The sequence below is a fragment of the Passer domesticus genome, chromosome 2, assembly GCF_036417665.1.
Source record: "Passer domesticus isolate bPasDom1 chromosome 2, bPasDom1.hap1, whole genome shotgun sequence".
Taxonomy (NCBI): domain Eukaryota; kingdom Metazoa; phylum Chordata; class Aves; order Passeriformes; family Passeridae; genus Passer; species Passer domesticus.
The window spans coordinates 7,996,495-8,021,760 of NC_087475.1; the positions used below are offsets into that span (position 1 = coordinate 7,996,495).

The window sequence follows — 25,266 nt, forward strand, 5'->3', positions numbered from 1 at the left end:
GGCTGTACTATTTTTAACACTGACAGTAGCAAGTGTTAAAAGCTTAATTTAGTCACTGAACAACCACAATCCAAATGTACAAGATGAAGAAATTCTGCTCAGTAAGGTTATGGATTTCCCCCAAGGTCAAACTACACACTAACCCTGACTCAACATCACCTATGGATTTTCAGTTTCTATGTATTCCATGTTACACGGCCAGGAACACCAGGAATTGCTTTACTATTTATTGGCTCATTTTATGGAAGACCAGAGATTCCCTAGAAACTGTTCTAAACAGAAAACAGGACTGAAATCAGTGATGGGGGATTTAATCTTCAGGCACTTTGAGGGGTACTGCTCTAGAGTGTGCCATCACCAACGAGGCATCGCCTGGAGCCACCTGCCAAAATGCTGCCACAGAAACGTGCATATCAAACTTTTTGCTTTTTTGTACAGTATTTGTTAAGAAGTACAATTCAAAATGATTTTGCCCAGAGTGAAGAAAACATTGCACCTCACACTGGAGCTGCCTGTTTAAAAAGCAACAGCTGCAGCAAACAATATGGGTTCACCCTTCTTCATGTCACAAAGATGCACAAAATCCTCAGTTTGCTGCCTGGAAAACAACTGCCACTGCAGCCATTCCCAGTTCTGGGGCAGGGCTGGGTATGGCTGGAGAAAGCCACAGCCTTAAAGCGTCACAGGTTGGACATGTCTCTACAATCATTGCACTATTAAAAGCAAACACATTTGGCAAGGCTGAACTAGCACATTACATATTTTACCTATATAGTACAAAAAAGGTAATAATTGCCTCTGAGATAGTCTGTTTAACAATTACTGGTCCAAATAAATATTTCAACTTGAGAACTCAGGGTAGAATTTTTGTAGTTAAAACCTCCAACAAGCATCCCCAAACATAAATGGGAACACGTTATCCAAATTTACTAAATCCAGGTAAAATGGTATTACTAAAAAACTATGAAGAAAATCTGAATTAACTTGAGCACTAGGAAAAACATGGAAGCATAAAAGTGATCATCGCTACACAGCATATTCAAAAATCTTCTGTGTCTCTCCCTTGTTACACTAAATGCCTAAGAATGCACTTGGACTGAATTTTCCATTGTTCATTTCAAAACTACAGACCTTTAATTTGATAAGCAGCTTTGTTTCTATCAACTCATTTGTAAAAAACACCATCAAGCTTGTGCTCTTAAATATATATATGTATATATAAAAACATACAAAAAGTACAAGATAAATCACATTAAGAAACTTTTACAGTGTAATTGTCCTGATTATTTTATTCTTGAGGGCCAATTTTTTTTTTTTTTGTGCACAGAATCTCAATGTGACTGTTGTTCCAGAATTCAGCATAGTGCCACTGCACAGAATTCACCTTTCTGTGCAGTCCATTAAAAAACAAAACCCCAAAAAACAACACACACCACAGGACAAAACATTCTTCTTAAATCAAATTCTATTTGTGAATTCAGCAAAATAATTTCTATAAAATAAAACAGCAAAATATTTAAATAGTATAGGGTGGGCTGTATCTGTTTTGCAGGGGTATTTGGTTTTTAGACAGGTTCCAAAAAAATTACACACATTCAAGTTACCAATTTTCATTTAAATACAGTATTTACTGATGCGTTTCTTTAAGTCTTTAAACAAATGTTTATTCTGGAATAGAGATACCTCAGAATTGTACTTGACTAACCAGTAGTTTCTTTTATATTCAAACCCTGCTTCTAATGTTAAGATTTTCTGTATAATGGATAAAGAGCTAAGACAATTCTCGCTTTCAAGTAGAACTGTGAACGAGCAGAAAACCAGCAAGTTAACTTGGTGCAGTGGCACTCACAAGTACTCTGTGATTTTGTTGACTTCCACTTCACTGGGATGCAGTAGAAGGAAAGTGTTAGAAGTTTATCTAATAAGCTCTACCAAAGAAACAAAACAAGCACACCAAATACAGTCTATTATGCTCCAGGCATCCTGGCATAGCAAATTTTTGCATATTTGTTTTAAATCTTTTAAATTCCTATTACTGAAAACTAAGTGTTCTTTATCCCACCCAGAGAGAGAACTGTCAAACATCAGATGTGAGGAACATATGTGAAACTGAAAACCACTTGTTTGTCACATTTTCCCTCCCCATTTTATAGTCTAGGTGTAAGAAGAAAAAGTTCTGAGCAATACAGTTGTCACATTGGGACAACTGCTGTCACGCTTGTTTTTTTTTTTTTTATTCCCCTCATTGGCTACACTAACTTGGTGTGAAGCCATGCTAAATGTTACAGCATAACTATAGCTTCAAAGTGATTAACCTAATACCAGAATGAAAAAGGCAATGAAAAAAGATCTAGAAACAATGTTACATCACCAATTTTCCACATCAACCAAATAATTAAAAGGTTACCAGCCATTACGTTGCTCATAGTAAAATCGACTCCAGTGGCAAAGAATTAACATGAAACTATTTTTGTGGTTGACATGGATAGGCTTTTTCGTAAAGGAGTTGATCCAACTGCCATGAGGCAGGCAACACTGGTTGCAGAGCGCAGCAGATATATCAAGAAATTATTTTTTTGTTTTTGTAGATCTGTGAGTCTCATCAAGACAAAAAAAAATGTTTCTTGCTCAAGAATTAACAGTCAAACATTAATATACTATATACACCTTTGCCATTTACACATTAGCATCAGGCCATTTATTACAAAACACTATACACTTTCCACTGCAGGCGGGTTATATATTGACAGCAATTTTCTGCAGATAAGACAGTGAATAGACTCTCCACTCCATGTTGATTAGGAATAGTTTTTCTAGTTTTAAATATTAGCCAGACACAGAGAAAAGTTGGACTGTAAGGCCTGGGTGCACAGTCTTGATGGAGCAAGTTAATTGATTATGTGCATTTCACTAATCTTTTGTCTGAGGCGGGGAAACTTCTTCACTGCCTTCGTAGTTTTCTTGTGCTCGTTGGCCAGTTCGCTGAGGGTTGTTCATGTGGTGTGCTGCCGGGCCCGTATATGGCTGTCCATGCACGTGGTTATTCTGCAACAAAGCACACACATTTCAAAGGGATTTAACCCTGTGGGCTGCCTCCTGACTCCCTGCTTTCCCCCTTTCCACTCAGACCAGCAGGAAGTACCCTCAAGCACACCAACTTCTCATGTACCTACACAATATGAACACACATCCCAGCTGCTTCATTCCTCTGATTCACACCTTTCACTTACCTTGCCAATTTACACACCAGGGAAACAAACTTTCAACTTGTAAAGGTAAAAGGATTGGTTGAAACAGTAATCTCAACTTTTGAATCACAAACAGTTACATGCAAAGCAAAAGCAGCAAGAAAGGAAAAAAGGAGACCAAGAGAGGTTGCCTATGTGCTGCCACATTACACTGTGCACATATTTTATTAACAGATTCAACCAGCTTGACTGTTTTCCCTAAAACAATGCAAAAAGCAAACCTGTGTTTATGCAGCATACTTTAATTTTTAAGGGGGAAACCTCAATGTTATAGAACTGAATGAAATCTAGAGCAGCAGCTTTCTGCAAATGCTCTGCCCCAATTTAAAAAATCACACACAGATCTGGCAAACAAAACCACCTCATTTATCTACTGTTTTGCAGAGTTTGTGGAGAAACCAAGAGTATGAGGATTGGGTGTGTGTTAGTGAGAAATGCTGTCTCTTGCAGGAAAGTGAACACATGACAAGGGCAATGGTGAGGTTACGGAATGTGTCTGAACTCGGGAGCTCAGGAAGGAGTGGGAAAATCTGCATGACTTACCAACTGCTCTGCTGAGAACATCAAGTAAGGAAAGCAAGATGGAGGGGAAAATGGATTTGGGCAGGAAAGGAAATTAAATTAGCAGATTTGGAATATACAAAATGAATTGGAACAAAATATGGCAACTAAGTGAGGGATCCAATAATTTAGTCAATTCAATAAGAAGACCCTGGTTATGATTTCTACCAGATCTGGCTTTTCACTGCAAAGTATTAACAAAGCAACCATTTAACATAAAAACAGATTTGGAATTTTATATGTACTTCAGATTTAGAGATCACTGTTCATAGCACGAGTTACATGGCCACAAAGCCATCTGCTTTTTTTCCCAAAAGTCTTTCACTTATCCAAATTCAGGCCTTGAGATTTGATCTTATATTTGAAAACAAGAAAGCAGCTCACAAAATATTATCAATGTCAATAAATACAGCAGAATCAAACTCAGTATGCACTAGGCTGTGATTACATCAATCTCTTTGCTCTTTCTGTGGATGATTAACCCCTGAGCTGATAAAATTCTCATCTGAAGCTCTGATGGTGAAACTGCTCCTGCTGAAATGGAGGTTTACCTTTATTCCTCCAAATATGGTATTTGACAATAACATGCTTCTGGCTAAATACCTATAATTTAAGTCACCATAAATGCTAAAAAAAAGCAAACCTGAAACTGAATGAATAGTTCAACTCAGAGCTTTTACCTGTTGATACTGGGAACCAGGTGAATGGGGATACAGTGGTGCATCTTCAGGTGGAGAAGACTCATGTTCATCTGGGGCATCAGGATCATCTGGTTCCTAAAGTTTGAAACAGCCCATTTAATTTACTTCTTAAAAACATATCATAATTATTCTAGCCCAAACCAATCCTGTGTGCAAATGATTGTTTTAGACATGCTAGAGTCATGTTTCAGACATTCAGAAAAAAATTCCACCCCACCTTGTCACCTACAGCTTGTACTGTACTAAATAAAAATTCCCTCTATCAATGTATTACTGGAAATACAGACCCATTCATAATCTAATTCAAATGGTCAATTTCAATTTTATACTACTAATTCTCTAAGTGACAGATGTCTATAGGAACAGTAATAAAAACTAAAAAATAAAAATATAAATCCATACTTATAAAGTCCATATGAAATGTGTTACCTCTTAAATGAGCGGAGACTGTTGCTAAGGTTAATTATTTACAGAAGCACTTTACTCAATTTCTTAACTGAAAGTCAAATGAATTCTTTACCTCCTCTGGGCAGAGCTCACAAGCCTTTGCCAGAGTCATCCTAGCACTGTGTGACCTCTCTAGGAAGTAGCCATTTGATGTTTCATTGCTCTGTATTGGTGGAGACCAATTATTGTAGGTGTATTGGGGATTGCCAGTGTATGGTCTACGCTCCAGCTCGTCTCCAAGCCATTCCACTGCCCAGGTCCATTTTCTCTTCAAATCTCCATTGCTCTGCAGATGGAAAATGAACAATTCACAATTACTTCCTCTGTTCTTGAAAACAGAAGTATTTTTCCTTCCCTATACATCAGCTGTCAGAGACCACCAACCTATCTGCTTTTGTTTAAAGGAGTCGCAAATATCCATTTTTCCCTCAAAGAAAACTTCAAATTTGAAATTAAGTATGCAGATCTGCAGCTGCATCACAGCTGCAAATGAGTGTGAATTTAATCAGATTGCCTTCAATCCCTTATAATGACCTTCTCATACAGAAGGTTCAAATGAGTTGTCCCTGGAAGCTGTAATTTAATTGAGGTGTTAAAAACTGAATAATTGTGGGGTTTGTTTCGTTGTTTTTTTTTTTTTTTTTTTTTTTTTTTTTTTTTTAACACAGAAATGGGAAAAAAAGCAGCAAGAAACAGAATAAAAGGATCACCTGAAGGATCTGGTAAGCTACAGGGCAGTTGCTGAAGAGAGCTACCATGCACTTTATACACTGGTAAGCTCTTTTCTGATAATGATTCTTCGAGCGCTGAATGGTGTCAAAGAGTCCATCCCTGTCATCTGGGATTCCCTTAAGTGCATTGTGAATCCTAGGAAAAACAAACCAAAACAACAACAAAACTCTAAGTGTTAAAGAGTTTTAGCATTTGAATTAAGGCTCTACATACAATGTCATTACCAAAGGGACAGTTGATGTTCTGACTTCTGGTGTTAGTCAAGAGGGTTTTCTTAAAATCAGAAACTTAACCTGATATGTCATATATATAACTTAGTTTAAAAATTACCAAACATGCTAAAAATATAATTGAATATGATATATAAAAATATAAGTATGATTAATTCTAGTGATAGTAATCAACTTTAACAGTTCAATTTTATTACTAAAGTATCTACTGCCTTTACAAATCAGCCTGGTTAACCCAGTAGGTCCTTACAGAACTGGAACAGTTAAATCCTCAACAGAATGCTTACTTACACTCAGTTATGCTTCTCAAAGACACCCTTTTACAGGCAGCTCCTCTGAGGGGGAATGAGTGGACATATCTGTGCATGGGATAAGGGACTTGGGCATTCATTCCCTGGAACTAAGCCCAGTTTCTGTGCCTTCTGCTCTTGAACAGGGCACAGGAATTAACTGCTACCCTGAAACTGTGCAAAAACTGAGAACTGACATACTTTTGGCTTTGAAAAGAAGTTAGAGGGGGCACAGAACCCACACTGGTGTCTCCAAGAGCTACACTCAATGCAGGGAAAGAACTGCCCTCTTTCCTCACAGCCCTGGCAGCTGTCAGCCCAGGCTCCATCTGTAAAGCAATGATGAGCTTTACTTCAGTTAATTTAATTTAATGGCATTTGCACCATTCCAAACTTGGCACTTGAACCTGTCAAATGAAGAGAAATTTAAGAGAGTGGGTCTGATGCCAAGGGCCAGCAGCAGTGATCTTGCAGTACCAGAGGACAAGCTGCCCCAAGGGTCAGATCAGACTCGTTTTCCAGGAGTTACAAGACACCATTTACAATGGACAATTTCACTATTTTGTGGTGGTTTGTTGGTTTTGTGGTTTTTTGTTTTGTTTTGTTTTTTTTTTTTTTTTTCAGAAGAGAAGACAAATATCACTAAAACTCTCTGATTATTACAGCAAAACCAAGAACAGGACAGAGACAAGTACTTCAAGCTATGGCCAGAAGTGGCAGCAAGAAGTAGTGGATGACTGGAACTGGCCATTTAATAGCCTCTGTGGAAGCCTAGCACAATTCCATGGAGCAGTGCTACTCCTGACACTGCAATAGAACATGGAGTGATGTACTTCTCCAGGGAAGCCACACCACAACATTCCACCTCCTTCATACCCTGCTATTCCAAATACAGCATTATCCCCAACAACCACTTCCACGATTTCTCACCTGCTGTTCAACCCTAAAAATCCATTGCTTTACATCATATCTATTAAAGTATGCTCATCCTCCAGCATTCTGTGGACTTACTTTAATAAATGGAATTATCTGTTTATCAAGAAGATACTGTAAGCTAACTGCATTATATATGCATAGCAAATCCCATAAAGAAAATTACCAAATCCCTACAACTCAGTCATCATATTTTGGAGTGTGGTTAAGCCAGACCAGCATCTCCTTTGAGTCCCTCCTAAAATAAGCCCAGGCAATTTGTAACATTCTGCTTCCACAGCCAAGGACAGGAGTCCACTCCCATACCTAACAAGTGTGCTCTCACTGCAAGTATTTGAAATGTCCTATGAGACACAGTTGGAAATGATTCCGTAAATCCCATACTACCTATAACTGCTTATTATGAAACAGTGACATTTTAAAACTCTGACAGGTAGCACATTGATGACATTTGTGTCATCTCACCTACTTTTCTATTAAGCTTCTGAAAAACTGTTTTCAGAAATAGTATTTGCAGTAATTAAACATTTTAATAACTTTCAAAAGCTTTATTCTGTAAACAGATAAAAATTAGGTTTTCAACTGGATTAATATGTAATATGCTGAGTTACAATTCTCTTGAAATGTGATCATATGGAGAATACCTAAATGTGAAATATTATTTTCTCCCACATTCACACTTCATGTGTGTCTTGGTACCACTCCTACCTCTGATGTGCTCCTGAGCAAGCCCAGGCTGTCACTGACCCACCTCAAGGGGATGTTTCTGTGAATCAATGTGAGCTCTTCACAGGGAAGTTTAACCTGAGTTTCACCTAAACAGCACGTTCTCTTCTATGTGAGAAATCTTGGCTTTACAGCAAACTTCTCTATAGTAAGGAATATGAAAAATTGTACTTACCTTAAAATTTCAGATCAAACCACAGAAAACTGCTTTATTTGTGAATTTTGATTTAATACCTATTTAAAACTAGCCTATTGAAAAGATTAGCAACAGAACCACTGGAAAAACAATCTGTACAGAACAATATTGAATTATTAAAGGACAGGTAAATACTGACCTGTGAGTTTGCCAAGAGTCCTCAATTAACAGGATTTGCAGAAGCAGATCCAAATAAGGTCGAAGCTCATATGTATATGAATATGCAACCTAAAAAGTGAAAATGCAGAGAACACATGAGCATTCCTTGAGGCAGGCAGCTTACACAGTGAAGTACAAGAGCACAATTTATTTGAAGTTTACTGTAATTCAAAGGATATTTCTAGATACAATACTTCTTTTCTAGAAAGTGTTGGCTGTGTCAGGTTGCAATTTAATTTGATTTGTTTTTAAATACAGTAGGTTCTGTAAAGGAAAAAAATGTCTCTTTTGGATTTTCTGACACAATTGATTTGAAGCTCCAAGCATGATATGCTGAAGACAGTACCTTAAAAAATACCTTTAGAAAAGAAAAATTTGAAAATGGCACATTTCATTGATATTGCCACTTTTAGGCAATGTGCACAAAGGTTGTCTTCACAGGTTATCATAAAATGTAAAATACATGGATAGCAAAATATCAATAAAGTGACTTTTATTATGATTCTTTCAAGTGTCAAACAAATGGACATAGAAAAATGTGATGCTACATGAAAAAAAAGTGCAAATATAAAGATGGGCTAACAGAAATAAAGAATTTTATTTGGAGTGGAGAAGTCTGACCTTACAGAGATTACAATGGAATTATAAGACAGTATCAAGGATTCTTTGCTGAGTCTGAAGCCAAATATGTTCTGCAGACTTGTAAAAAACCTTACTTGACAAACAAACTTGAAATAAATACAAGCGAGATCTAAGGAAATTATTCCGACTTCCCATGTCATCTATGAATCTCTTTTATGGATAATGACAAAAAGCTTTAGCAGATGCTCTTGAAATTCACAAAGACCACCTCAGTCTACTTTCCACCCTTAACACATCATTCTTGACTTGTTAAAGGTTGATTGCTTCCCTAAATTCATAAAGCACTTCCCACAGTGCTCCAATGTGATGTAGAGACCTAAGACTGTAAATACTGACAGAGGATGCCATCTTGAGGAAATTTATTCATCAAGCACCCCTTCAGTATTTCATATAACATTCTTACATATAAATGCAGAATCATTCATATTTTTATTCCCATCTTTCTCGTAGCTTTGTATTTTTACCTGCCAAAGTAGTTCACTGAGGACTGTGGAAGAGAACTGAGGATTCTCCCAGCAGCAGAAACGAAGCAACTTGATGGTCTCTTCAGAGTTGCTGCAATCTTCAATAATTTTCTTTACATAACTAGTTCTCACAAACAGAATGTCTGCTACGTTCTGCTGAAGTGCCATTATAGGTTGAGATAAATTAGGATCACCATAAGGATTGGCAAGTGGGGGATTACCTGAAACAAACAGTTATTACAGATTAAAAGGTGCTGGAGTACCTTCAGTGTAGACACTCCAAAATACAAACTGATATAACTCATCAAAAAACACAGAGGGAGAAAAACACAAACCCTCCCTTAACAGCTGACTTTCTTTGAAAAAAAAAACAGTATGAAAGAACTAATTTTTATGTTTGTGAAGCTTGACACTTGCTGCCTGAGAGAGCTACTTCTCCCTCTCTGATAAGAATATGCAGTGACAACCAAAGCAGAACAGCTGGAGACACATTCACATGCAAGAGGAGAATTCACTCAGATTTCTCACAGAAATCCTCTTATCTCCTGCATTTATCTACTTCACTGCTTGTGTAACACAGCCCAAGCCATATTTTAAGGACATAATGTCTGTTTACTTCACAAGACAATGCAAAAGTGTTCAGAGGAGTATCTATGTTAGAACAGTCTCATTTGAATCTCTGGAGTGTAGAGAATAAATATACTTTTGCAATTAATGTATCTTATTTAGTCAGCTTCATTTTGTGTAGTGAAAGAATGTTGATTTGCTCCTAATGTTTATAAATTTAGCAGTGTTTAGAGTTATTGTCTGAAGATGCCCAGAAGACTAGGGAAAACTTTTCTAGTTTCATAAGCTGAAGCAAAAAAATAACTTTATTATGCAAACAGTAATCATAATTAGTAGTCAAAGTAAAGTTCATATAAATAATATATTTTAGTACAATATTATGAATAAATTGAATATACAACTATTTTTCACAGGTAGACTACCTTTTCAGTTTAAGCTTCAAGTAATGCACTGGAAAAAACCCCAACCAAAATTGCCACATGATTCTGAAGCTTATTACAGCCCAGTAAAATTTTCAGTTCATTAATCTCACCACAGCACAGTCTAGCCTATTGACTTTATAGCCTGACACATCAAGCTGTAATGAGTTTCCCATTAAATAGCTTCTCTACAGATTTCTAATTAGGTTTTCTAAAATATGCTTAGCAGAACGTGCACAGATACAGGCTATAAAGTCCACATGGCCCCATATCCTGTCACCATTCCTCAAAAATAACTGCACTCTCTTCAGCTATTGGAAATGTTAATGATTTACACTGTGGTTAATCAATTTCTAACTGATTATTTTTTATACATTGAAGCATTGGCTTCTGTTTGCTGTCTTGAGTGTCAATTGTCAATATCAAATCATATTTAAAACAATGCAACATCTCTTCCGTGCTAAGCACTATCAGTTATCTCAAAACCTGCTGTGGTGCTTTTCCTGTACAGATTATTTCTGTGGTCTATTTTTCATCGCCTACTCAGAATAAAAACATCTTTGGACAACTCTTGACAACGGACTTAAACTATTCCAAAAGCATTACTATTTTGTAATGAACAGCATCCTACTTTACTAATTATTTCCCTGTATTTTTAAGGAATAAGCCAAGCAACATAAAATACTGATTTCTGTTTTGGTCTTTTTAGTATAACAAATCAGTTTTGCTTACGACAGATTTGTTTCTTTAAATGAAAGGAGCTGCTGAACATAAAATGAAAACATTTTCCAGCTGATCCACTTTATAAATAATAGCCAAACATGCACAAAAAGACATTTACTGGTTTAGTCAATGGATCTAAAGCAAACCCAAGATTCACAGTACCATTGATAGAGGACTGCATCCGCGATGAGACGTTGCAGCAGCGGATCAGCTGAGACACCACGGTGTACAGCTTCCCCAGCTCAGCATACTGGTACTTAATTGGAGGGCCTGGACCTTCATCCAGAGCCACGAGCATGAAGGTTGCAGGAACATTTAGTTTCAGAAGTTGTGTCTTCTCTGCTACACCTTTATGGGGTAGGGAGGGGAAAAAAAAAAAATCTTGTTTCTGGCACTGAAAATAGTTTTAAAATTTTTTAAGAGAAAAATAACAAGAGTTTACATGACTCGCAACTTTTTAGTTCTTGGGTTCTATTAAGCCCTCCTTTATACCTTCTGGGAAAAAAAATCAATAAAGATGCACAAGAAAATTATATACAGCTGAAAAATCACATTGAAGGAGAGTTGTAAATTGCTACCATTTCTTCAGAGTGCTCATTAGCACTTAAGCAACGCACAAGCAGCACCTGTGTTAATAGCAAACCTCAGAGAAGTCTTTTGGACAATAAATTAATCCTTTTATTGTGAGGCCCAGGATAGGAAAAACAACCCCCACAGTGTCTTTTGTTTTTTTCTATCATGTACTAGATACATCAATCACAAACTTGAGACATTTTTAAACTGTCACAAAATGTCATAAATGTAAATTAAGAGACAAAATAAACCCCAAAACCCCAACCAACCAAAAAATCCAAACCTACACCTGGTTTTACTGCAAGAATACCATGCATATACTACACAAGTACTCACCAGGAAATTCACTATATTCCCTCTTGCATTATGTTTCTCATTTTGTTTGAAAGTAATGATTTTTCATACATTTCCAAGTCTTTCTTATTCTAAAATACAACTCAGCCTTACCTTCCATTTTTCTGATAAGGAGGAGTGTAAGTGGTTTCTTAATGGCAATTTTTCTGATTATGCTAGAGTTTTGTAGTTGCATCCTCTGTAGAACTGACCTCTCACTTGCTTTGATGTGAACAATCTACTATTTGATTTCTCAAAATGCCAGACAATTTAATCTTTTCCACAGAATGCAGGAATGATGTTATTATGGTTTTTGTTGAATGGACTCTACACTCATACAGAAGCCTTCAGGTAACAGTAGTGAGACAAGGACAACTGCTTATTGTATTAGTATTTTCAGGTTTATCTCTGCAGGGTAGATCGTGATAATGATCAGACTCACAAATAAAATTATATTTTCCTAGTTGGCCTCTGAGTGCTCTCCTACTCAGAGGTCTGAACTGCACTGACTATGAAAAGCCAGTGAAGAAGAAAAGAGAAGTTGGAGCAGAAGAATTGCATCTCTCTTCTCTGCCATGACACTAATTCTACTCTGGTGTCATGACAGAAACCTGCCAGAGAATGCTTTGGTAGGCAAAGTACATGAAAGCAACAGACATTACAGTTGTAATTAAATTAACACAATTGTCTAGATTAATTTTAGAGATAGGAAATTAAATTCCTTTCAAATTGTCTACCTCCTGCATGAGCTGATAAACAGCAACAGTCAAGTATTTTATAAAACTGCAGCCCCACCCTCTCTCAGCAGGACACTGTTTTACAGCTCCAAGCTTCTCATGTTTATCTTCCATGGATGACAGGGAGACTGAAGCCCCAAACTCCAAAGAGGAGGAACATAGATGCTAGGGAGCATTTATATGACATATAACTATAACAATCTGCCTAAGGATGGAAAACTGGATCCTCCTGCTGTTACCTCTGTAACTGGATCATCAATAAAGCCCCAGTTTATTGCAGTGTTGTCAGTAAGAGCAGTTTGCTTACCTAGATTGGCATACATCACAAACAGATTGAAATACTGCTGCAAGTGGCGCCCGTGCTCGGATACCTCCCTTCTCAGAAGATTCAGTACCGCCCTCAGTAAGTGATCACTTAAACTTAAGTTATCGTAAGCCTAGAGAAAGAAACAAGTTCTAGTGTTAGTGGCTGAATCTAGCATATCTTGATTTAGTTTCTACTTTTTACTATGACAGAAAACAGAACTGGTTAGAAGGTATGGGATTTATACAAGCTCCAAAGTACCAGCAGGTGGGCAGTCTCGAGTGTCTCATGCAGACAAAAAGACACAGGGAGTAAATCCCTGTCTCCCATCACTCAATACTGAGTAAGTCCAAGAAATTATAGCTACAGAAACTTTTAACTGGGCTTTTTTTCCAATAGCAGATAGGCCTAAATACTCAAGAAACACATATGCAATTCCACTAGTAGCTTTGTAGACTAAGACAACCAAATCACCTCTACAGGTATATCTCAAATACCTCACAATACAGAACACTTCCTAAGCCTATGGAGCTTCAACTTAATTCTTAATGAATTCTTTTGCTAGACACAGTAGTGAAAACATTCTGAGAAGGTAAATGGGACCATGTAAGCAGAACGAGACATTAAAACATGACAAAGTAAAGGCTCAAAAAAGTTGATCTTTTTAACACTGTTATCACAAGTAGCACAATAAGATGTAGGGTTTTTTTTGTTTGTGCGTAAAATCAGGCAATTCACTCTCTACTCCTACACTAAGTTACAACTTTTGACAATTTCAAGATTGTTGCAAGATACATGGGATTAAAACTTAGGAAACTCTTGCAGGTTTTCAGGTTAGTGTGTTTATTTGTTTGTGGGGATTTGTTTGTTTTACAGTTCTAAATAAAAACAAGGGTTCACTTCCCCAGATGCTACTTCACTAAAATAGCCACTGTTTTTTTTCGCAGCTTTCACACTCCCAGCTCAAAGTTCTCACTGAGCCTTCACAGAGATTTAATGAGGGGAACTGAAACTGAACTCTCTGACAGCAACTCTTAACTGGCTGAGTTACATCCTGTTTCCTAGTGCAAATGGGCTGCACAGCTTTCCAGCCAACACTGATGCATCTGCTCCAGAGTTTACTTCACAATAAATGCTTACAATGAAGAAGTATGAATAAGTTTCAAAAGCTTTTCATTAGAAAATTAAAATACCTGACTGGAAGGTCCAGGAGAGGCAAAAGGTGATTGACATGGTCCGTCTTGCAATGAAAAATGTGCAATAAATACTATAAGTTTTGCAAATGCACCCCTCACTTCTGCACTGGGGCATTCCAGGAGATACTCAGAGAAGCGGTTTGAAACATTAAAAAGGACGTTGTGTGCAAACCAAAAACGTACATTCTTGCTGTGACGGAGCAGGATGCACAGGGCATCATACCTGAAACAGGAGATGGCACAGTTATGAGCAAATGCAGACATTAGTCAACTCTGGCAGACATGTGCTTTTGCAGAGTTTGAAGAAAATATGTGTTAAAGGAGATCCCCAAACATTTTTGTTCACAAAGTTATTCTCATCAGATAATCTGTAGTTCCAATCAGAAATGGAAGATATCCTTCCATTAAAGACCCAACACTAAACTGCAGCATTTTCCTTCTATCACCTCTAAGAATTAAGACAGCATTACACTCCCTAACTACTCCTCAAAGCAGGTCCTATTTTTGCAGCCACCATTTTCTCTGTACTGGAACTGGGGGAGAGGCTGAGCAGCAGAGAACACAGGTGGATTTCATAAGCTGTGTATACAACACACAACTAAATATATAACCTAACAAGAATTTATAGTCTTATTTAGAGATCTTAAAAAAACCCCAAAAATGAAAAATCAATACCCAAATATTAAATATCTGCTTCAGAGAGGGCCTGGCACTACTCTGTCCTTTCAGCAGGAATATTTGAACTCTTCTTGATCTCTTAAATTAAAAGGAGTAACTTAAGCTACTCTGGAAGTTGCTGCTCTGGGTGTGAATTTGCCATCATTACACAACGACTCACTAGTAGCTGGTAAACTACAGGCCATGAATACCAGATTTTCTCTCCAATTTGACCAGTAGTAACCCACACTCCTCTCCCCAGCAGAGAATAACCCAGCTGAAGGACTAAAACGAGTAAGATGGGACTGTTTGTTACAGTGTGGATTTGAATCACAGGCCCCATAGCAATGTACATAACGTGCTCTGCCAACAGTGTCTCAAAGACTATTATACATGTTTCACAAACAGAATTCAAATATAAGCTGCAACAATGGCTTGTAAAGAGCTTTGTTTAAAACTACTACAACAATGTAAAAACCATTCTGAATTTGTCAGAAAACATAACCTGTTAGTTCTGTGCTAGTGACAGCTTCCATTCTTTTATTCTTTTTAAAAGACAGAGTTAAGCTCTGTTTGAAAATTAAATTTGAAGCTATTCAGATCAGCAGGATATTTCAAAGCTCAAATTCTTCCCAGTATTTTCTATTCAAATTTTTCCCCCTTTTCACGTGCACCTTCACCATGGATCTAAATGGGATCTTTTAACAGACATCAAACTTCCAAAATCGTAATTGTTGTTAAAAGACAAAATACCAATCACTAGCAGGGCCACGGACTATTTTCTTTGTATGAAATCCTGTGGTGAAGAGAAATCTAGCAGCAAGCTGAATACTAATCATAGTTATTTCTTCTGCTTCAGGCAACAGATGATCTTGTCCTAAAGAAAAATCAGAATACTCACATGTAGACAAAGTAAAAGCAATTTTTAATAATTTAACTGATTTCAGATTACTGTTTTGTCTGAATGGTGTTCCAATTTTAGAAGAAACATTATCAAAATAGCCTTTAGCTTCTACAATGTATCATTTGAAAATGCAAGCTTTAATACAGGTACCTGGAGGCTAACATATGTCTTTTACAAATTCAGCATCTCACCTTTGAGAACTGTTTTCAACAAAACAGCCCTCAAACTTGAGTATTTTAACTTGATTTGGTACAGCAACTGAGTAATAGCTGATAGTTTATCAAAGTGTTTTTTGCTAAACATTCTGACAAGTTACCAGTGATGAACAACTCAACAAAAGGTGTTTAACTGCAGAAGGACAGGAGTATTCAAAGCAGGACACACCAAATTTTCCCTGGCTAGATAAATCCTTGGCCACACAAACCAAAACTCTTCTTGTAAAAAATGAATCCATAATTATCACACTACCATACTAACCTGGAGGAGGGTTTAGGTAGACACTATTACAAGTAAGCAACTTCTTGATGAACTGGAAATATTCCAGGCTGTACTGCATCCGATTGTGCATGAACTGCACGTTCTGCTTGCGCACGCTTCGCTCGATGGCTGAGGGCATTTTAATCTGGTGGGGTTTAGTGGTGATAGTGATTTCTGAAATATATTTTATTAGTTCATTGTCCTTGTCTATCGTGTCCATGCGTTCATAAAAAAGAATGTAAGCATTCCACCACCTCTTCTGGCGCCTGTAGGACATTCGCTTCATCATGTGATCAAACACTTCGCCCATGTACTCTCCCCCAAAACACTGATTTTTCATCTCTTCATCGTCATCCATTTTACACTCTGTCACATCTCCATCGTCAAATTTGTACCACCGGTTCTTCTCACCATCCCCACCATTCCTCTGGATAATGTAGGAGTAGTAATGTCCGCCGCTGGCCTGGCCGCTGTGCACAAGCACACCCACGAGTCTGTATTTTGTGCTTCCAGAGTGTTCATTTTCTGACTGCTCATTTTGTATTATCTGATTTTCAGGATTCACATCATCCCCTTCCAATTTTGCCACACCTGCCACTGTGTAAGGCTCCATGTCCAGTTCTCGTGGAAATTCAAAATAATCATTGAATTTGATTGCACATTCCCTTTCCCAGTCATAATCAAATCGTTTCAACTGGATCGCAAGAACTGGAGGCAACTTCTTAATCAACAAGCGTTTGACTGTATCCACCTGGAAAAGGACATGAACAGTTACCAGCTCTCAAATTTCCATTCACATACTCTCACCAAATACCAAACTGAGTAATGAAAGGATGATTTTTCTCCCCAAACATGATCTAAGACTGAACTTAGTACAGTTGTAACATCACAGCTGTACACAAATTAAAAATATAAGGAATCATTACCTTTTTGTTGCATTTTTCACAATGATATGCATTTGCACCTTCCAATAAATCTCCTTTGACATACTGCTCCAAAGAATCAAGAAGGTTTTGGTGATTCCTGATATCTACATTCAGAGTTGTGAAGGATTCCTCACACTCATACCTAGCAATGAACAGGTAAATGTGTGAGAAGGGTAGGAATGTGTTCAACTTTTTGTGTTTTACATGTGCTACAGCGTGTAAGCAGTAAAAGAACTGAACTCTTTTTTACTGCAGTTTTCCTACAGTTACATTACAGAATCTGTACACTGTATTTTTATGGTCAGGAGTCAGACTGATAAACACAAATACTCTATCACACCTAAAGACAATAGTTCAAAACAGATGCCAATTCAGCAAAAAAACAAACAATAAGACTTTTTATTTTCTATCTAAAAAACTCTGAATCACCATCTTCATAAAACCTCTTTGAATGTTTAAGACTGGTTTTGACATTGTGTTCTAAATATAATCTACAAACAAATCTCTAGCAATGTACTAGTAATGCTTGAGAGACAACCAGCTGAAACATCCTGGAAGCAACTTTTTGTTTTTAAAGATAAAGAAGTGATGACTAAATTTAAAAAGCCACATCTATTCCAGTGTAACCCTGAAGGGCTTGTTTCCCTGATATGCAATCAAGCATTCAAAGGCTGAATAAATAAATATTTAGAAACACTTCAACCAACAGAAATATTAATTCATCCAATAAATAGCTTACAAAAAATACAGAAAGGCTGTTAATTTGCCATACACAAATCCACAGTTTAGTTACTATCAGTTTTCTCCTCCCTAAACTACATTTCTGTTAATAAGTAACATTATGCAAATCCAGTAGAGTTCAAAAAACACAGAAATACTTCAGGATAATACATAATATCAGGAATGAATGGTAACTCACACTGCTTCTGGTCTGGATCTGCCATTTAATCACCCACTGCATTCAAAGGTGAAATCAGTGCTACCATTTTACCTTGCAGTATTTCAACTCATTTCTAGTCACTCACTGTAGCCTATGAAACCTATGATGTTCACTTTACAAATTATTCTTATTTATACATTAGGTCAATTGAAGTTGAAAGATTAACACACTAAAATTCATTTGTATTATTTTTCCAGTATTTTAATTGCTAAATGAAGGCTAAAGGAAATGGTCAGCTTTCAAAATAAAGAGAATTTGCAATGGCAATGTACAGAGATATGTACTGTTATAGACTCACACATGACCTGAACAGTAAGAAGGCCAACTGATAGTGACAGAAATAAACACAATAATAAAGAAAAAGCCGAATGCTAAAAAAAATAAGTTCATCATTAAGCCATCCTGAATTTTGCATGCAATTTTAAGCACCCATCATAAAAATAGAGATAAATTTAAAAGTCTGGGGAATTACAACTTTACAATACCAAGTTCTATTCCTTCATTAATAACCTGAAACAGTGAGCTGCAGACTTGCAGTCTGATTTGGCATGGGTGGTTTCTTACATGCCTTCTACAAAATTGAATTTCAGTATTCACATTTAAAGCTAACTACAAATACAGCAGAAGTCTTAAGAAAAAGATAAACTTTCTACACCACTGACCTTAATTACAAGTTACATGGTGAGTATGAACAGTTTTACTCATTGGAACTGAAGATTCCTACTTGGCTCAGCTCTAAACACACATTATGGAAAACCAAAGACAGCAACAATTGTTGGCCAGGTATTAAGATTTTCTACATTGCATTTGGTCCCTACAATTGTTTTCACTTTTAACATGAAAAAGTATAATATTTTCCTGCCATGATCAATACACAATACTTCACATACAATCTGTGAAGTGAAAACAATAATGATTAAGTATTTCAAGGTACTTGTAAACAAATGAATGCTCAGCTATAGAAAAAATAAGGTAGCAAAATCTATTAGCTTAAAAAACCCACAGAAAAAGCCCACTCTTGACTCTAATTACTTTTATAAGGACACAAACATGAGTTGTTTTCCTATATAAAAAGATTAAAATCTTCAACACTTACCGATGTGGGCATCCTTGACAAATCTTCTGATCAGCAAAGGATCCTCCTAAAACTTTACTTAACATTGCTGGATGGCCCAAAGCTTTTAAAGCTTCATCTAAACTGTCCACCAACGAATTAAAAAATTCTAAAGCATCATGTTGTTCACGTAGATTTACAGGTTCACCCCAGAGCCTGAAATTGAAAGCATATTTTGTCAAATATTTTTTGTTTTGTTTGCCAACAATTTCTTTTTGAAAAAATATATGGTTCAAGCTCCTAACCCCTCCTCCTTGAAGAATCAAACTACTGGTTTTTGATGTACTATACAACCTGTTGTTCTGTCCCTGACACTTTCTGGTAAGTAAAAACAAGCTCCTGTGTGTAACTTCATACTTAATTCAAAGTCCCACTATCAAAAACTGCTAAAATTCGAAAGAACCACCCTGCTGTAAACTTTAGTTTATTAACAGACTTGTACAGAAAGGTGAAAAGGCAGATAAAGCTGCACAACTTCTGCTAATTTACACTTTACATCGTTGCCATTCTACTATGATTAGTTTTTTTGCACTTCAGTGATCCAGTGAACCAACATCAATACTCAATTTTCTACTTACCTGAACTGTTTCCAAAACCCTCTTGGTACATAGTACTGTAGCCTGGAAGCTGCTAAATGGCCAAAAATTACTTGGAGATGCCTCAAAACTCCAATATTGTACTCTTTTCTATCTTCAGTTTTGCTCAGTGCTGGTTTATCTTCATACTGATGTGGATAACCAAACACATCATCTCGTGGATCAACATTGCTCTGAAAAGCAGAAAATTTGTGCAATTCACTTCCATATGTAGCTGTCTCGTAGTTAGTTTTATCCTTTTTTAATTTGACAATCTAAGGTGTTTCATACTCAGCTGAAAACCCAAATACTGTCTTTGTTTGCATTAACAAAGTTGTAATGGCTGAAATAAGGTGCAGTGCTTTCCAGTAGAAATGCCTGAGGAGGAATTCTGCAAACCCTGCCACCTGGATCTTGTGAAGTGCCCCTCTGGCAGTGAACCTATTCAAGTATGAAATATTATCCTATTTTCCCCACAGTTATCAGTGGAAATCAAAGTGATTGATTAGCAACTGAAATTTATTATACACTTTTCATTAAAAAATAATTGCAATTGCAAGATTAGGTAATTCTATATAATTAAATTTACCTCGTTGTCCTGCTTTTCATCCCCAGACATGTCATCATCTACATCACTGCCTGTGCCTTCTATTGCAAGAATCCCATTCCTGATGGCTGGAATCATGTACAGCTGCTGAATGACAGAATTCATGTAACAAGTGGCACCAGCATTTTTCAGCCCCACAAATCCCTTTGGTGGCCGAGGCCCAACAGGTGGCAGATATTCCCATTCTGTGAGTGCTTCACAAGCTAAGAGGAAACAGCACAGTGTGGTCAGGGAACTGTTTTGTTATGAAATAAAGAGGACATCAATGCAGTACAAAGGGCAGTTGCATAAAATTATTATTAGTCTCTATCATATGCAATTTAATAAAAAATAATGTTCCATCAGAAAACTTAATTGCTTAACACAACTTCTATGAAGGACTGTTCTATCTGTAATCTTATTACAACATTTTCTTCTACTGCATAACTAAAGAGGTGGTCAGGCAAAAATTCAGCCTATTTATAAATGAAACAGAAGTCTTTCCTCAATACTAGCAAGTTTCTTAGCTGAAAAATTCAGGTGAATGAATATAGAATATATAACCAATTGATAAAACTTTCAAAAATTATAATGCTCTCAAAAATTTACAATCCTTGAAAAAATTACAGAATTTCACTTAAGCGTCACTTTTTCTTGCCAGGATAGGAAACAGTTTTAGCAAATGCTATCTATATAACTTGATATATTTTTTTTTCCTCTTGAGTCTTTTCTCTCAGGTCCCTCCCATCTCTCCAAGAACATTTATGATCACCTAAGCTAACCTGTTGTTCTGTCTGTAGTTTTAACATAAAAAAATCTGATATAAGAGAGCATGCGTATTTATTTACAAGCAGATTTGGTATATGAATCCCAGAGCATGCACAGCTCATACATTTGTTCTCTCTCCTGACATACCACAGAGATGTGGTGTTCTACTGTGCTTATCAAACACTTGAATGGAAGGGAATGCCATGAAATCTCCCTAAGTGTGAGGTGGTAAGAAATACACTACTTCCCAACAGAAAAGGGTGAAGAAAGAAGGATGAGCAGAGGGGAAAACCACAAGCTGCCCTTTTAATTTATTCATCTGATATGGATGTTAACAGGAAGAGACTGAAAACCCTCAAGTGACTCACTGACAGCACCATTCAAGCAAGTAGCTCTGATACTCTGAGAGGCAGTGGACAATTTCCACTTTTGGATATTATTTTTAGTTGCTTATGGTTTTGCTCAACTCCATGAGTTCAAACATCTGTTAAATCACACAATGGTTTGGGTTGGAAGGACCTTTAAAGACCATCCAGTCCAACCTCCTGCCACGGGCCAGGGTATCAGGGTATCTCTCACTAGTCCAGATTGCTCAGGGCCCCATCCAGCCTGGCCTGGAACACTGCTGGGATGAGGCATCCACAACTGGGCAACCTCTTCCAGTGTCACAGCATTCTCACTGTGAAGAATTTCTTCCTTGTGTCCAATCTAAATCTATTCTCAGCTTAAAATCATTGCCTCTTGTAACTACAGGCCCCGATACCAAACTTTTTCTCCATCTTTCTTCCAAGCCATGTTTAACTAATGAAGGTCACAGTAAGGTACCCCTGGAGGCTTCCCTTCTCCAGGCTGAACAGCCCCAACGCTCCCAGCCTTTCTCACTATATGAGCTTGGGTTTCCTTGGTTTGATGGTGTTTGAATTTTGTTTGGTAGTTGTTGATTTTTTTCCCTTCCCCTGTTAATATTACAGCAGAATGGTTTCAGTGTCCCTTCAGGCCTGGAGAAAATATTCTCTTGCTTGATCATTTTTAAGAAATACTTTTTTTACAACAATAATCTGTGCTAAAAACAAGCCTTTTGCCATCCTTGTGAAAGTCAGCCCAAGTTTCACTTGACTATTGGCTTTTGAAGCACTAACATTTGCAAGTTTTTGAACAGATATCAATCACTACAGTCTTTCTCCAGTGAGAGGGAGAAAGTTCTTTCACTGCAGAGCTGTGCTGAATCAAGGCCAAAAAGGAGCCTGAAAAAGCACTATGACAAGCAGAAAATGAGTTGAGAACTAAAAAGAGAAGCAGGACAGATGACCTGTGTCTGTGTGTGGACAATGATGACAAATCAGGTGAGCAACCAAGAAACTGGCTCTAGAGCTAAGCTGAAGATAGCTGGTGAGGCTCTGGGATTGGTTAGCAAGAGCCTGAAATCATGAGACAGAAGTAGAAGATACAGACAGAATGAGGGTCCTGGGAGCTGGTATGGACAAAGGGGAGGAATCTGAGATTGGGACAGGAAGGGTCAGGCTGTGACTGGGGCTGGAATTTGGACATGACCATGGAATGCAGGTCAGTACATTTAATTCATAAAGAAAAACAAATAAAGGCTACACTAGCAAACTGATGTGGTAACATTAAAAGCAGCCACAAACAAACTATGAACTAAAAAACGCAGCATTTGGTTCAGTGGATAATACAAACAAAACCTATACATGATACATACATTAAAGAGTAGAAAATAGATAATTAAAAAGTATTACATACTAGTGATTGCTGTACCTATGTAATACATTTCAGTCAACGTGTCTACTATCTGCTTGAGATTTCGCACACATCCAACTGCGAGTGCAACGAGGAGCTCAAAGCCAGCATTGATAGTGGCAGGTGAACTACAGACTGGTATGGCCTGCTCAGCAGGCAATTCTCCATTTCTCATGTACTGTAGATAAACATTGGATGCTGGAAAGATGAAATCATCTATCAACTCCTGAAAAAAAAAAGACAATAAATCACCTGTTACCATGGCAATTATTTTATAAGAGAGTAAGGGTTATTACATAAATGAATGTCTGAGAACCACAGAGGTACTTAAAAAATAAAACAAGAGTAAAAACTGAGACCAATAGCATAATGAGCTTTTAAATTTAGAACAGAAGAACTACATTCTAAAGTGGTTCCCTCCAAACCCAGTTCCCCACTATTAGTTAGAAATAAATCTATATTGTTCTTGATTAGTACAAAATTTATTTTGCAAAACAAATATTACCAACAAAGCTCTTTATCAATTAGTGCTGAAAAACCAACACTCCTGCTCTATAATATCAGAGGTACAAAGAAAACATGTCTGATTAAAGAGATGCTCAGATGTAAAGCATTTGTTCAAACCTGCCCTAAGCATTAATAGCACTAATTGAGAACATGTGCAGGAAAGCCATTACAGAGGTAATGAAGGAAAGCAGTCCTGTACAGGACTATCCTGTATCTCACTATCTTTGTGTGATGTTTGTCAAGTACTGGAATACAGTAAGAACAAGAAAGTTAAATATACTTTATGAATGAAACATGCAATTTTAAAATTTATTTTTAAAGAAAACATTGAACTCCAATCAAAACCATTTTTAGGATACAGCCCACAAGATGTGAAGCCTCTTTTTATTTATTTATAGGCAAAAACAAATAATAAAAAAACCCCAAAAATTGATCCCCCCCCCAAAAACCTCACAAAGACAAAAAAATCCCCTCCAGAGGTCAAAAAACTTGAACTTACTTTAATGAGATTAGCACCTCCTTTTTCACAACCAATATGGTATTTCTTCTCAGGTGTCTGGAATGCTAACAACTCTTTTGTTACTCCAAGGTGACCCTCTAAGATCGTTTCTTCAACACCTGTTTCCCCTGTTCTTTTTACTTCATCCTGCCATTTAAGAGAAAGTTAGGATACTCCAAACAGCAAACATTAAGCTCAGAACTTTCATGCAGTTTACAAGAAAGCAGAGATAACCTAATTATCAGGAATAAACTGATCCTGAAACTTACCCTGATTCTCTTAAGCCAGTCAATTTCATTATTGAGAAGAACTTCAGCATTGGGTACATTAATATTACTGTTGTAAGCATAGTTAAGCAGATGTCTTAAGAGGGTGAAGTAGTCTCCAGAATGCTTAGCTCTCTCTCTTGCAGTGCTCTGTGTAAACCAAAAGCAAAGAATTTACCAATGCTTCTACTTACAGTGCAACACCAACATATTTCCCCTAAATCTCGCAGTAAATGTAAAAGAAAACAACTGTAAGGTAATTTTTAACCTTTTACAAGTTTAAAATTGTATTTAGCTGCTTATGAATGACTTCTCAACTATTTTAGTAGCAATTTCTATACCCGAATAGGAAAAAGAAAACCAAATCAAAACTTTTGATCAAATGTTCAAGAGAGCCAGGAGCTGAAAAGCCCTGGCAGGACCAGTAGGAGAATGCACTAACTGTAGGTATCTCTCTAACCTGCTAATGATTTTTACTTAAAGGTTAGCAATCCCCAAAGATCAAATGCAGACATTAAAGCCTACTGTTCATGTTCTTATCAGAAAATGAAAAAAGTCCTTTTCCCCTGATCTAGCTCAAATGGAAATCATCTGGGCTGCCTGTCTGTAGGCCAGAAGCAATCTACATTATAGTGAATGTTATTAATAGCAATTTGTCTTTCCTTGCAGGTATTTTGTCCTATAATTTTTTACATACACTCCCATACTGGAGACTTTATCCCTGAAAACTTACCCCTAGAACAGTAAACAGCAGGGTAATGAAGAAAAGGAGAGGTCTCTGTCCCATGCAACACCTGGTAGCCATTAAAAAGAATTGCTCCTGTGCCATCTGACGAACGGTTCTGGAAATAATTTAATAGAAACATAAATTCAATCTCCCAATCCAAACAGGACATTAATTAAATTTGTGTTTATCTGCTTAATGCTATTTTCTAAAACTGAACATAATGTAGGAAACAGGAATAGTTTAATTTCAGATGCATGAATTATAGTACAAAACCTGTTCCACAGATCAAATATTTAAATGTAAAAGAAAAAGAAACTTAGAAACACCTAGCCACTACCCCTTTGCAACTGACAGCAAATATTGCATAACACAACAATTTGCAAT

General features: G+C 37.0%; 1 protein-coding gene across 4 annotated transcripts in view; it reads right to left on the bottom strand.

Moving 5' to 3' along the window:
* Positions 1–1,447: 1,447 nt before the first annotated feature.
* The window catches only part of USP9X (ubiquitin specific peptidase 9 X-linked), a 96,171-nt gene continuing 72,352 nt past the window's right edge, over positions 1,448–25,266 (bottom strand). For 3 of the 4 annotated variants that reach the window (XM_064407316.1, XM_064407313.1, XM_064407314.1), the window contains 19 exons: positions 24,889–24,997; positions 24,159–24,305; positions 23,890–24,036; positions 22,887–23,109; positions 20,364–20,584; positions 19,778–19,968; positions 19,182–19,355; positions 17,146–17,287; positions 16,220–16,970; positions 15,592–15,715; positions 14,179–14,404; positions 12,989–13,118; positions 11,201–11,386; positions 9,330–9,550; positions 8,204–8,292; positions 5,668–5,824; positions 5,031–5,243; positions 4,490–4,585; positions 1,448–3,045 (listed from right to left, as the gene is read on the bottom strand). In XM_064407316.1, coding sequence (XP_064263386.1) covers positions 2,911–3,045; positions 4,490–4,585; positions 5,031–5,243; positions 5,668–5,824; positions 8,204–8,292; positions 9,330–9,550; positions 11,201–11,386; positions 12,989–13,118; positions 14,179–14,404; positions 15,592–15,715; positions 16,220–16,970; positions 17,146–17,287; positions 19,182–19,355; positions 19,778–19,968; positions 20,364–20,584; positions 22,887–23,109; positions 23,890–24,036; positions 24,159–24,305; positions 24,889–24,997 — 3,682 coding nt within the window. In that variant the 3' untranslated portion in view covers positions 1,448–2,910. The remainder of the gene's footprint in view (positions 3,046–4,489; positions 4,586–5,030; positions 5,244–5,667; positions 5,825–8,203; positions 8,293–9,329; positions 9,551–11,200; positions 11,387–12,988; positions 13,119–14,178; positions 14,405–15,591; positions 15,716–16,219; positions 16,971–17,145; positions 17,288–19,181; positions 19,356–19,777; positions 19,969–20,363; positions 20,585–22,886; positions 23,110–23,889; positions 24,037–24,158; positions 24,306–24,888; positions 24,998–25,266) is intronic. The other variant, XM_064407315.1, reaches the window with a different exon arrangement.